The 15,231-nt window shown below is 36.8% G+C and overlaps 1 protein-coding gene across 3 annotated transcripts in view; it reads left to right on the forward strand.

The window, feature by feature from the left end:
• myo16 (myosin XVI) overlaps positions 1–15,231 on the forward strand; it is a 236,762-nt gene that overhangs the window by 22,292 nt on the left and 199,239 nt on the right. Inside the window, exon 1 of one of the 3 annotated variants that reach the window (XM_051904889.1) lies at positions 3,475–3,701. The exons of the other annotated variants lie outside the window; for them this stretch is intronic. Within the exon in view, the coding sequence (XP_051760849.1) occupies positions 3,668–3,701 (34 nt within the window). The 5' untranslated portion in view covers positions 3,475–3,667. Of the gene's footprint in view, positions 1–3,474; positions 3,702–15,231 lie in introns of those variants that run through there. 3 annotated transcript variants of the gene reach the window in all.

The following is a 15,231-nucleotide window of genomic DNA, read 5'->3' on the forward strand; positions in this document are numbered from 1 at the left end:
CCTGTTTGTGCAAATGTATGTGTATTATTACTCATAATGTCAGAGTTTGGCAAATGTTCTGCTGCATTTGTTCATCGGTGCTACGGTATGATCAGCGTTTTTGCTTCAGCTTTTCAATTATTCATGCTGCTCATTATGCATGTGGGTTCATTTAGCAGCTTCATTTGAATCTTTACAGCAACTCTCTGAAGACAGTGGAGCAGGGAAATATTCAGTTCCAGGAGAGCCTTTGTTAGAGATTTTATTTGTATTTTTTTTAACCAAATATTCATATATTTTCCCCTTTTTTTATTCTGAAAGAGCTTAAGGATCACTAACCTTGGGCAGTGTCTATGTTCCTGCAGGTTTTTTGTTTTCTTTGGTGGCCTTTTTATGTCAGATTATGGTAGATTAGATATTTTTTAACAGTTGGTTTGTTTTGTTGTGGATTTCCAAAGTCTATGTAACTGGTGACAGGATTGGATAAGTGACTTTATCATGAGGACCAATCCTCAGTCTGCAATCACACAGCCCAAACTGTACAAATGTGTGTCTATGGATTATATGTGAACACTGCCATCCTCAGGTCATGCGGGTAAGTGCAGTGTTGTTCTGTTAAAATCAAGGAAGTCTATACACAATACCTAGAGAAAAGTATAGTATTCCCATTCATCTCTAGGGCTCTTGCTCAACTGCAAGACTCCCAGAATTATTTGATTTGAAATCTGTCATCTTTGCTCACGTGGACAGTAGTTCTAGAGATGTGCTAGTCTATTAGTTTGTGTTTTGTTTAGTGTATATGGGGACCAAATCCTGAACTGATTGCAAAATTTGCAACATAAATGAATAGATAATAACATATTTTGTCTTCAACAGACAAAAGGTTTGAGCATTTAGTTGTGTATGAATTTAGTTGTGTATGAATATTCGAAGGGTAATCTCAAATGGAATCGTTTTATTTATTTTTTTTATTTTTTACTATGCAGAAGTTTTACAGTTTTAATCCTGAAGTTTTGATTCTGAAAGAGCTTGAGGAATGTTAACTTACAGCTAGGTGTGCTAGCTATAGTCTGTTATGTAACCAGAGTCCATGTTTACAATGAATGTTTATTATTTATTGCATTTTGTACATAAGCTGTACATACAAATACTGTCTTTTCCAACAAATTTCATAGCCATGTTTTTTGTTTGGTCACTATTGTGGTCTATTAGCACCTCCTCATATGCAATGTAGCGATATCTGTGACCGTTGAGTGTATAAAGAGTCCAGTATTTCATAATTTGTTACAAAGTGGTAAAATGGTGTCGGAGACCTTTGATATAACTTGTTGTGTCCCAATTTGCATACCATTTATCGTAACAGTAATCAAAATTAGAACTATTTCCGTTGTAAATTCAAAGTGCAGATCCATGCACACGCTAATGACTAATACTGACCACAACCCATTGCGCTGTTTTTAAAGGGGTGGTTGATTATGATTTCTTTTTTAACTTTAGTTAGTGTGCAATGTTGCTGTTTGAACATAAATAACATCTGCAAAGTTACGACGTTTAAAGTCCAATGCAAAGGGAGATATTTTCTTTTAAAGCATTCGCTGTTTAAGGACTACAACAATTGGCTGGTAGGGACTACAATGAGCTTCTTCCCGGGTTAGTGACATCACTAATCCTGAAATTTACATAAACCCCGCCCCCGAGAACACACAACAAAGGGGGCGAGGCCGTGTTGGGCTGCTTTAGAGAAGAGGAAGAGTTGTTGTAGTAGAGTGTTGTTGCCTTGCCGTCATTTTATGCCGGACTGCTTCACAAACCAGGGTCAATTCAATGCTGGATTTGCACAAAAGATAGTAACTACAGTAAGTACATAAATTTATCCACTAACCTTTCAGAAACGTCCAGTTGCATTCTAAAAGTTGTAACTTCTTCCTGAGTCTCTCCATCAGTGTCTGACTCTGGTTTGAACAATGTAAGGCTGAACACCGTTACTGACAATCCTCATTTTGGCTCCGTGAGATTCTCCAGCTTTGTTGTTGTTAAGCAGCCGAAGCGCGAGCTAATAAAGCTCCGCCCTCTTCTGGAAAGCAAACGGGAGCAGCATCTCATGTACATTTAAAGGGACACACACAAAAATGGCGTGTTTTTGCTCATACCCAAATAGGGGCAAATTTTACAAGCTATAATAAATGATCTGTGGAGTATTTTGAGCTGCAACTTACAGACACATTCTGGGGACACCAGAGACTTATATTACATCTTGTAAAAGGGGCATTATAGGTCCCCTTTAAGAATAATTTGGTTCAACTACAACTGCAAACACACAAAAAATGTTAATAAACTAGAAACATGACGGATGTGTGAGACCGACGGTTCAGTAGAGAGGTTTAGATAGAGTTTGGGTGATTAATAATCAATATCTAACCTGATGTAAGATATTAATTTCAGCTGAAACAACACTATGAACTTTTTTAAAGATACATTTGGCCAGTAACTTTTAAATGCATCATTATGCAAAAACATGAGGAGAGTTCTCCGCATGAAAGACCCACGACTCGCAGATCAATGTGCTACTTCTTGTCTCTCCAATATGGTAGGAAGAATTGTAGCATAAATTAAATGAACTGAAATGTGTAGAGTGCATATCAGGACGTTAACTGTGATGAGATGATTGACAGGTCAGTTTGCAGTGACAGGATGCATGTAACAATGCAACACTGCTGTCGGTTAAAAATGCAATTATGAAGTGGTAGCATGTCCCACACACTCAGAGAGTACTTACTTTTTTATGACATAGTATAAATGTCAAATTGGGAAGAATTACTTGTGGGTTAAGACCCCGATACTCATGGCAAAGTTCTTTTTCGTTTTTCGCTTAGGGGTAAAAAGTGATGCACATATGTTTGCACAAGCTCTGCAATTCACCACTCCGATCAAGTCATGTCAGGTCACACCTGACAGTAAATACAACTGTCAATCTCAAATGAACTATGCGCTTGTCCCAGTGCTTGCTTTCACACTTATACTACAGTAAATTGCACAAGCTGCTATACCAAGACAGGTCGTTGCTTAGCAACGTGATGATTTTGTTTACACCACCAGTGGAGTGAGCAAGCGAATGAATGTTTGTGTGTGTGTGTGGATCATCTGCTGTGCATGGCTGTGGTCAGATCCCTCTTGCCTCGCTCTGTTCCTGTCTCTGGGGAGATATTCCCCTCCACCACATGTCTCCTCAAGACTGTCTTCTGAGAGATTCCTGTGTTCCTGTCTGTTTTTCCCTGAGCTGGAAAATGCAAAGAGTGTGTGCGCGTGACCTCCTTCCTCATGGGAAGGAAAATACAGCACTGTGTTTGGGTGCTGCTCCAGCTTTAAGCTCTAATGTAGGTCTGGAGAGCACACTGGACATCCTGGCACAGGTCCTGGTATTAGTCATTTAGAATCCCATCCAGTCAGGGTCAGACTCCTCCCCTCATCCCTCTCGTGCTCTAGTTTTCCGTTAGGCTCTGTTGTCAAACAGCTGTGGTTTGAGGGACAGGTGGAAGTTTGAGAATGTTGAATGACTTCAGAAAGAGAGCAGCTGTCAAACTGGCTTCATAGCCTAACTGGAGTAGTCTCAACGGAGTAGAGGGACCCTGAGTGAGGAAAGAACAGAAGAAAGAAAAAAACGGTGAGAGAGTCTAGGTCAACCAGTGCGATGCTTACAGTACGACTGACAGATGATGGGGAGGGTAAGATGAGGACATGGAACTATACATTTGATCTTTCTTTCTTTCTTTCTTTCTTTCTTTTTAAATGAGCAAATGAGCATTGAGGGTATAAGTTTTTTGCTCTCTCTCTCTTTCTCCTATTCTCTCCCATGGCAGTGGCAGTTAATGGGCCAAATTAATCATGGATCTTTCAGGGCTTGTCTCCCTGCAGCTTGTATTTGTGAGTGAGAGAGATGGAGAGTGAAAATAAATATGCATGGTTATACTGACTACAAATAGGGAGGACACAAATACAATTTTTTTTTTTTCCACAACAAATAAGAAAGGTAACACTGCAGGGAAAAGAGTAAATGTATGAATACTGATATTTTTGCATTTTTAGTCTTACAAGATCGAAAAATCACATTGTTGAAATAAAATTGGGAACAATGATATTCAAATTTAAGTGTCAGTTATTCATAAAAACATCGACACAATCCATTCAATACCACTATTTAAATAAAAAGGGTTTAAGGTTTTTTTGTTTTTTGTTTTTTTTTGTTTTTACAAATTATTTTCACAGAAATTTGTTCTGCTCATGTTTCATGAATGAGGCCCAGTGGCCATTTACTGTTTTTATTTTATTTTATTTTATTTTATTTTATTTTTTACATTTGATGCATTGTGTCCTGCATCTGTTCTCAGCCTAAGCTAGATGTGTTTTCCTACAATTTCTCCAAAGCTAACAAGCTAAACACATTAAACAAACAGAAAAATGATTTATTGACATAAAATGGTGGCTTAAAAAGGAAAGAAGCAATGTAATTGATTTTCAGATGTTTTGAGTATGTGGTGCTGATGTTTTTCTGAAGGTAGCTTCTTATGAGAGGAGTGAGCAGTCAATAGAAGATATAGGTCCTTCCTGTTATGCAGCACCATTTTAACTCTGTAACTTAAAGTCCCCCTGTAGTCAATAATTTTATCCCTTAAAACTCATTTTTTCATTTTTTCCTGTGAAAAAATTACTTCATGCCTTGAATGTAACTCTACACCCTTGCTTCATTTAATATACACGGAACTATGAATATGCTAATTAGCCCCATCTCCACTCACTTGCACCAACTCAGAGATCCACTCAGTCAACTTACTGACGTAAACGCTGCACAATGGTATCGCTTTTTTCAACGTTGGACACATAACAGTGATTAATATGATTAAGATTTTGCTTGACTACGTTATCAAACAGCTAATAATGTGTTGCTAATGTTACACAAACATGTTCTCATTCACGAGTCAGCCAGCTGTCTTCTAAAAATCAGTATCCTTAGAAACGCTTTGAACAACTCAGAACGTCAGTGAAGAAAGGCATATAGTTCATTATAACATCGTAATATACATAATACATCTGCTATATTGCTAAATTTACACGATTTTTCATATCAGCAGAAAAATATACTGGGATAACCTTGTCTTGAGACTCTCCTGCTTTAGATCGGTCATTTGCTAAAGCCCGCCGGCACTTTGACGTGATTGGTTACAAGGTAGTTTGTGACGTCAGAAACACCAGCGATTTCAAACCGGGTTTTTGAAACTGCCTTTAGATCACTGCAGTTTTAAAGAGAAAATACTCATCAATGGTTTTGACTTGTGAATTTGCACATGGTTTATTTTAAAACATATTAAAAATACCACATAGACATATAAACAACATTTTCTTAATAAATTGCTAGTTTTTTGTACAGATTGTACAGCAAAGACAAAAGTGACAACATCTGCTCAGACCAACACAGAGCGTGTTTACTTGAATGTTCTTAACCTGATTATGCTTATTAAACTGACAATGCATGCTGTCATGGTTAACCTGTTTTCCTTTATCAGAGTAAGGTCATAAATGGCTCAAGCATAAACCGATCAACAAAGGTAGATTTTTGTCAGATACACGAATGATTACATTTCGATCTAACTACTGGGAAATAACCTCATTTATTAATAAAGATATGTGAATATGGTTTACTTGCATTACCTAGTTATTGGTTTGCATGTAAACCAGGCGACCGGTTACTTCAAAAAGCTGGAAGTCATCCATCCATTGGTGTGCATGTTAACATGCTCATAGTAAAAAGGTCTAATTTGCCCTAAAAAATTGAGTTTGATATTGTATCCAGTATATTAAGACATGATGGGGACTGTATAACTGGAATGATTTGTCTTTTTAACTTGCAGACATACTCTATCTTGTTTTATCTCACTTTTCACTCTGTCACTGTTACTTTCTTTCTCTTATTCTGTAGCTTGTCAAATTAGGCTAGACTATTCATTGCTGTCAGGAATTGCCCTTGTCTTTCCTGAGAACAGCTGACTGTGGTTGTAGATGTGACAGAAGGGCGGTTCAGATTCCTGCTCTTTGGGTGCAGTGAGAGGCAGAGAGTGTGAGTACTGCTCAATTAAACATTCAGAGACAGCTCTAGCCGTACTGACTCCAGGCTTGCTGCCTTCACTGCATGGAATACAAAGTTGTCTTAATTGGTACCACAGATGATACTCTTGGGACATTGCCTTTAGAAAAAGTTTTTGGCTTCACTACTTCTATAAATGTGATAGTGTGTCTGAGTTTAGTTGAGATAACAGAGTGTTAAGATAGGCTAATTACTCACAGTCAGACAAAGTGACCGTGACTGACTCAATCCGCTTGGTGCTGCGGAATATTGAGCTGCTTTTTTTTTTTTTTTTTTTTTTTTTTGAAGGATTAGGGGAAAAAACAACATTTAATACTGCCTGATATTGAGATTAGGATAGATATAGTGGTATTGTGAGGGAATGTACCAGATTTCAGGTATTAGTGTGTGCGCGTGTGCAGAAGGGCTAACCTTGCTTAAATCTGTATTCTGGGCTATAATTCGATTGAACTGTCTGTGAGGTTATATCATGCACTTTTTATTATGTTATCACAAAAACACGGCACTTTAAACATTTATAGCATTTGATTTTAATGAAATTTTTATAGGGTCATGTGTAAGCAAAGACTTAATGACTGTCTGACTTGAGTTTGCTAGAAAAGTTTAGTATGATACTATGTGAGCAAAGCTGATGTTAATGGTTCAAGCATGTAAAGGTTACTTAGAATGCTTCAACATAAAAGTCTCACACAATTAATTTTTAATTAGACAACCAAGTTACCAGACAGATATGATGGGTGATTGAGGATTTTGAGTTTGTCAGGTTAAATGTATCAGATCTTTGAAAGATATTCAAAGTTTTTGTAGCACTTTCGACATTCTACTTTGTATAACTAACTTTGCAACTACTGTCAACTAACTTTCATTAGAGTATTAGTAGACTGTCTGCTTAATATCTGCTAACACTTTATATTGATGGTCCCCCAACTGACATTCTACAGACTATAAGTAACTTTGCAACTACATGTCAACTTATTAACCCTTAACTCTAATACCTAACCCTAACCAAACAGTCTATTAATATTCTAATGAGTGTTACTTGACATGCAGTTGCAAAGTTACTTAAGGCCCATTCACACCAAGACCGATAACTATAAAGATAACAATAAAGATATAGTACTAAAAATCGTTATATACAATAACAATAACGATACAGAGAAACAATATCATTAGGATCACTTTCAGAATTATTTTTTTTTTCCAGCTGTTGAACGATAAAACACTGACAGCCAATCAGAATCCTTTCTCATTTAAGGGCTTGCGCATTTAAAATGGCAGACAACACTGTGGAGAAGTTAATCGCCGAGGTCCAGAAAAAGCCACCACTTTTTGACAAGTTAACCCCTCTTTTCAAGGATACTTTAAAGAAAATGGATATATGGAAAACAATCGGTCATACCCTCGGAATAAATGGTGTGAAGTATTAACGATGAGATCATTATGCCAGACTAGCAATAAGTGTAACATAAAAATGACCTCAGGTATCCAGCGCTAGTTTCGACAACACTGTCTTGCTTCCTTTGACGCTGCAGTGAAAAAGACTAGGCATTGTTTTTATTACAATATCTATTGACTTCGTCAGCTAAATTCACTTAGATTAGATCGATTACACTAGCTATTCACTCGAAACATGCTGAGGACATCTGCTGGTTAAAGCCATGTAAATGCAATAAGAACAGCAAAAACATGTTGTACACACTTTGCAACCGTAGCGCGTGAGCTTAGAATAAACAGACCGTTATCGTTCGTTGATGTGGACGCATATATATTTATAGTTATCGTTCTTGGTGTGCCTTTGTAGTTAGGAGGATGTCTAAAGTGGACCATCGGAATAAAGTGTAACTTTAATTTTTTTGTATTCTATTTAGAACTATCAACCCACACCTAAATGTTACTAAGATTGATCATTAACAGTATGGGTGGTTCTTTGTCGTTGAATCAGATTTTATGCCACAAATCAAATAGCTTTTTTTGTCTGACTAAAAGCTCACAGACCTTGTTTTTCATTGTATCTCACTTTCTCTTTTCTCTCTTTATTCCATCTTTACAAACACAAACACCTGATACACTGCAGCAGACTCTCTCAGTCTCAGTCACGACATTACTTCATCACATTTCTGAAAATGGGCATTGAACCAGTCAAGCTCATTTGAAGACTCAGCCGTTTAATCCAATAAGAGTGCTTTGGATCATTAAAGTGGGACAGAGTCAACAGTCATGGTTCACATTAGCACAACATTCATTTCTGACTCTTAACACTTTCCTTAATGCACAGAAGATTTGACCTGCTCTGTTGTGGGTGATTAAGAATTAAATTAATGGATTTTGAAATCTTTCATGTTAAAAATAGCTTCAAAAAAGAAAAAAGAGAGTCTACATCCAAGATGTTGAGTATGTATACAGTACATGCGCTTTTTCAATTATTTTTGATTGGACATGTATTTCCGTTTAAAAAGCTGCACACAAATGTCATGGTTTTAAACCCTTGTTTTAGCCCTAGGATGATGGTTACATTTCTTACTGTTCATGTGATCCACTCACAAAAGTTTTGGACCCCTTATGATCAGGTCACCTGCGATGAACCAGATGTAAATGTGGCCTATGTGTGGACACTATGGAAGTATCCAAAGACATCAGGGGTGTTAAGACATCACAGTGGAGATAACAATGGAAACTGAGAGCAAACCACATATTCAGGGATGAAGGAGCAGGTGAGAAGACAGGAAGACAGATAGAGGGCTTAAGGAGTTAGAGCGAGAAAGGGAAGAGATAAGGGTATTAATCCACAGCTTAATGGACCACTAGATTATAAGTCTACCGTACCGTTTGTGTGACCCGTAGCACTACGATCTCTAGTAAAACGTCTTTGAAGATTTCATAAAATATTTTTTTTAATCATCTTCGCATGTGAATTAAGTATTGCGCTTGACAGACAAACTGTGTATTTCACTACACAGTTTACTGAGGGTAACGTTTTAGGAGATTTTCATTTGCCAGTTTACTGGTTGGGAAAATTAACCCTTAAATTATGCTAATAGAATTCAGCAGTGAAATTTGGGGGAAAAGAAATATTTAGTAGTGTAAATACAACACAGCGGCTAAATAATTAATGCCATGTAGAGATCGCATCACATGTTTAATTCATTCCTTAAACCCTGGCCCTTCCTGAGGCGCTTACCCTCCCCAGGCCATGAATGCTGCCGTAATTGAAAGTGCTGGTTCAATATGGCTGAACTGATTCATTAGTGTTTGTGAGATCCTTGTCACAAGCTGTTTTAATTAGTGAAAAGAGCTTCCTCAGGGTCTCATCAACAGCTTTTTACAGCTGTGGTGTGTAAATAAAAAAGAAAGATAGCGAGGTAAGATACACATGCTATTTTTTATAGGCACTGTGAAATACTGCTTAGCAATGCCACACTATTTAGATGAACGTTTGACAGGCGTTACAAAGGTTTTGCCTGAGCTCTTATGTGTTTATGCTACCGCAAAAACTCAGACATACATAAATCCTGTTTTTCATGTCACAAACGGAAAAAAAAAAAAAAACATGTTAAATTATTTATAGGAATGCTACTGCCTCCTTGTGACAGATGCTTGATACAGTTTATCATGGTATGTTTTATTGCAGGATGCAGTGGCTTAAATGAATAATGTAAGCAAAGATTGATTGGCTCTCTCTGACAACACATTCCATTGATACACATTTATTTATTTAAGCACATTTTCCCCCCTCACATATCTAACAAATAACAATATATGTTAATATTCAGTCAAATTTAAATGACACCTTACAATCGTCTGATAATTTATGTGAGTTTGGAATACAATTCACAAAACTACAAACTTGTGTCTTTAAATGTTTTTAGGACTTTTTGATTTTTTCTTGATCTGTGAAAAAAGCAGGTTTAGCAGAATATCCAAGATGGCAATGATTTTTTTGGTTCTTTTAACAAAATTAGACCGTAACCAATAGTTCATATTGCTTGTGCTCTATATTACAAGTCTTCTAAATCCATATCGTTGTTACTCGAAAATCTTGCACTGAAATCTTGAAAGAACACTTACCACACAACTATATATTCAGTCAATAATAACTTTGGTGTGTTCATCACACAACGCAATGATACGTTTTAAAAAGAATAGTATTTGTGTCAGTGTGCAGAAGAAGCTTATTGGTGTTGAGTGGAAATGTTACTCATCCATTCACCGAAACACATGATGAGTAGGTTACAAGTACTGCCATCCACATATGAATTGCTATGGTTGACCCAAATACATTTATTGAGATTTGAGCTGCATTACCGATGTGATACTTGGAGAACAGTCAAGTGTGATTCTGACATTCACAAGTGAGTCCTGAGGGGGTTGTGAACCAATGTCCCATTGATAATATTGATCAGCAAATGACCTTCTCTGCCTGATCGTAGACTGTGTGTCTGCACAATTAGTAGTTGAAAATACCCCAAATTTAAAGCATTTCACTCACCCTTATTTTGTACTAAACCTAAAAAAAGTAGCTATACAAAAAAATAAACAAAATAAATACAAATAAAATAAAATAAATAAATAAATGAATAAAAATATTTAAATAAAATCAGATCAATAAAAAGAATATATAATAATAACTGGTTTGGAACAACATATGTGACACATGCTGGCAAAATGAGACGGAATGCGCACAGGCTAATTACGAGCTACAGGCAAAACATGTGAAAAATGTCAATTTTAGTCGAATTTGTATGTTTTCTGAGAGGAATACCTTTCCTTTGTCCATGAAAAATGCCATTTTTCTCTGCTCACTTCTCAACAATTGCTCTTCCTCTCAGCACAAGTTTGGTATTGTTTTAAAGCGAAGCATTCCAACTTTGTGAATATTCAAAGCAAATTCTCAATGGCATGAGTCTGAACCAATGAAATGTGATTTTCAAACTCATGCTGATGTAAACAAAACAATCTTACTCATCATGACTGACACATACTAACCTTGCGCACAAAGACGCCTCAGACAGCACGCCATGCCGATACACCTACCTACACATATACACAGAATTACAGTATTTCAAAATATTTGTCTTGGCGAGTATTCCTGCAAACATTATCTGTTATGTTTTAAATGAACGTTTGTTGGGGGAAAACATCTGGGGCCGTATTCACAAAACATCTTAAGTCTAAAAGTAGCTCCTAACTTGCCGATTTAGGAGAAACTCTAAAAAATGATGGGCGTGTCAGTCCTAATTTTAGGACTCCTAAATTTTTGCTCTAAGAGTATTTCACAAAGCATTTTAGCACTAAAACTAGCTCCTAAATCTGTGAAACCCTAGGAGTAGTAAAGAGGACTCCTAAGTCACTAAGACCAAATCACAAACAATCCTAAAATGGCCGTTGCTGCCAATCTGCCTCAGCAATCCGACCAAAGACACTGCACACCATTGAGGCAATAGCGATAGAGCCTTGGGTGCTGAACCTTTTCTTCATAAATGCAATACATATTTTGATTTATAGATTTGAATCTATGATAAAACGCCAAAAATAAATCTTTAATACATAAATAAATGAATGCCTGATTACCTGTGGCAGTTGTTTTCACTAGTTCACACTTACAAATGATCAAATAGAGTAAAAAAATATATATAATAAGCGTATTTGGCGTGCTATCCAAGGGGATCGAGGGCTCCGAGCTTGGAATTTAGCCCAAATCCAGAGTTCTCCTCGTATCCCCAGCTAGCCGAGAGTGAGGAACGGGTTGGCGGAGGGATGCAGAAAACTGTCGAGGTAACTATGTGAGTCGGCTCTCATCTGTGTATATATACCTCATCTCGAGCTGATTAGATAGACCGTTTGAACGCGCTCCTCCAAAACTTTGTTTATAAAACATCATTTGTCGCTTCAGTTCTACAATCTCTGAAGATGCAAACATGTAAGAGGCAGACAATTAGTTGAACATATACTAGTTTAATTAGTGACACTTAGCCTACATTTTCAAACCTTTAATTGAATATGGTAACATTTTTATTTTAAAATCTTTATTTGAATATGGCAACATTTTTATTTTAAAACCTTTATTTGAATATGGCAACATGATACCTCGTTCTACAATATTTCTATGATTAAATCACTGACAGAGACTCCTCCCCATCAGCCAATCACTGTGGGCATAGTCCATTGCAACGAGGTCAACCCCGCCCTTACTCTTAGCTTAAGACTTCTCTTTATTCCTTAGTAAAAGTTGGTCTCAGCAGCTTTGTGAATAGGTTTTAAGAGAAAACTCTATAACTGATTTTGTTTTAGAACCCTCTGAAAACTTTAACTCGATTTTTCTCAAAACTGACTTTGCTGACTCTATCGATTTCAAACAGGTGTTTCTCAAACATTTTTTGTCCGATTCCAACAAATCATACATCATTTTGAAGGTTTTTTAATAGAGAATGTGAAAACACATTGTTGCTCATTGCGACTCATTTTGCCAGCATGGGTCACATATAACAATTGTAATTTTTTGTGTAAAGGTTTCCTATAACTGTACTACTAAAATCAGTTTAGACTTTGACCTTTTGCTTAGTTTTAAAATTACGCATAGTGACTTTCTGTACACGACCGCGCTCTCAAAGGTTTTGATGTAGTGATGGCATGTCCTTCATACTCATGATCAGTGTTTGGTTTATTACTGTAGTGGGCTCTTCACCCAGAGGCAGCGAAAGGTCTGCGAGACTGACAGCTGCTGATAAGATGTGTTTTTCTATCTTAGTCCTGACAGCTTAATACATACGCTGAGACTCATACCTCATCTCATCATCTGGAAATAGGGTAATTTCTCTCTCTCTCTCAAATGCTTTCTTTCTCTATCTCTGTTCCTCCCTCTCTGTCTTGACATTTACCTCAAATGACGCTCTTCTCTCCAATCCTTTATTGGTCTGACAGAGGAGACTGGTCTCCCTCCCTTTCTCTCATCTCCGACTTAAAGGTCTGACATTTCTCATAGCACACAGATGGAGGGAAACATCACATCTCATTTCTCTGTTCTGACTCACTGGCATAGACAGTATACTCTTCTGTGACCTTTGACCAAGGTGGATTCAAGTGCACTGACTGGCAGAGACATGTCGGGATTCCTCATGCATCTTTTGTCATCTGTGAATTACAGTGTGTTTTCATTTATTTATTTTGTGAAAAAAGGAAAAATTGTACCAATGCATATAGCAATGCTCATGAATTTACTTACCCATCTTTTTTTCATAGACGTTCATACTTCTTTCAGAATCTGTGGGATGTTTTTTACAGCCATGAAAAAGCAGCACAAAGTTTACAAAAATTATCCTGTTCAAAAGGAATCATACACAACTATAAATACAGTTACAGTCACTGATGCTTGAGTTAGTAACACACAATATTAAAAAAAATATAAATGAATATTTAAACTTTTGAGTGGGAAAATTTGTGTGAATTAAGTTATTTTGTCTTGTGGGGTTGGTTATATGTCTAGATGGGCCCCTTCTCAAATTCATTGCTCAATTGCTGGGTAAATTCTGGCTGGTGGGAAAGGATGGGGTGAAGGGTCTTTTGTCCCCTCAAGTGATCTATAATCTCTATTGCTCATCCATGAAATGTGACCTTCTCTGAGATCACATCCAATGGGGAATATGTCTTACCACTTCTCCTTTTTCAATCTTATGTTTTTCTTCCTTTTTAGTAACTCTCTTATTGTTTGCTCAGACTTCCATCCATCCTCAATAACCATCCAAGCCATGGCGGAAAAATTAGAGAAATAATTTATATAATAAATAAAATAAAATGCCAAAAAAGTATCAGTACAATTTTTTAAGAAAAAAAAATATATATATTTTACCCAGTATCTGTGTGTACAATTTATTTGTATGCATATTATTTGCATTAGCATCTGCTTTAAAAAATTCTATTAATTCTATACATTTTAATTGTTAAATTCTATTAACTCAATAGTGATTATAGAAAAGCCAAAGTATCACATTGAATCAAACATTATTTTTTTCTACATGATTACAATTTAACATGTTTTCTTTTCACTCCTTATTTTATTTCGTTTCGGTCTCGCACACATTTTTTATGTTTCTGTCAAGTCATGTCTGTCGCCTGTGTCTCTAGTCACAAAGTGAATATATGAAAATCAAAAGCTGCATTAAATATTCCTCCAGTCCATTCCTCGGCCCACTCGTTCATCTTTTTGCCTTTATATCTCTATCTGTCATCCACCCTTCCATCTGTCTTTCCCCCATACCGCTTCTTTTTCATTCCTTCTGCTCAGGGGCGCTGGGTGAGCGCATCTGTTGCGAATGATAGCAGCGAGAAAGACGTATTCTTTCAAATACGTCCCTCACACCAAAATAATTATTATGTTTTTTATTTAGTGATGTGGTCATAGTGATAGAACTGCTTCCACACAAACAACCATGACTCTGACAAGTAATTTTAGAGCATATGCGAACGGTCCATGAATATGAGTTAAATATCTCTGTAAATGTGGATTAGAGTCTTGTGGATTAATGTGATTTGGGTTTTATGATGCTTGGAATCATTTAAGACTCCTTCAGTTAGAACATTGTTACAATATCCATCTATGGCTATAATATCCAATTTTACTGCACATGAATCCCGGCACTCAGATGCAAATGCAGGGAGAGGAGGGTTAAATCTGTGACCTGGATACACATGACAGGCTTTATTTTGGTCTTCATTTCTTTTGCTCTCATGGTTGTTGTTTTTTTTCTTCTCTAAAGTGGAGTTTATGTGTGGGTTTGTGTGGAGGTGTTTGGCAGGAAGACACAGATATGCATACATTCATGTACAGTCATACCCACATACACTCTAACACACATTGAACCAGATTCACTGGTCGAAATGGGGGTGGAAATGCAATGTAATCAGTCTGATGTGCTTTACACAACCTCACATTCACACATCATGTGAAATTTGCAGACTTTGTATTTTTGTAATTTCCTGGCCCTGTGCATGCATGAAGGTGTTAACCCAGAGCAGAAGGGAGAAGAAGCTTGTCAGAGGTAATTTGTAGCTAGTTAAACGCTACTGTTGAGCAGTTAAGCTGTCAGGACTTACACCCATCAAGAAGCAATGAGATACAACAA

Source organism: Ctenopharyngodon idella, chromosome 9, assembly GCF_019924925.1.
Source record: "Ctenopharyngodon idella isolate HZGC_01 chromosome 9, HZGC01, whole genome shotgun sequence".
NCBI classification, from domain to species: domain Eukaryota; kingdom Metazoa; phylum Chordata; class Actinopteri; order Cypriniformes; family Xenocyprididae; genus Ctenopharyngodon; species Ctenopharyngodon idella.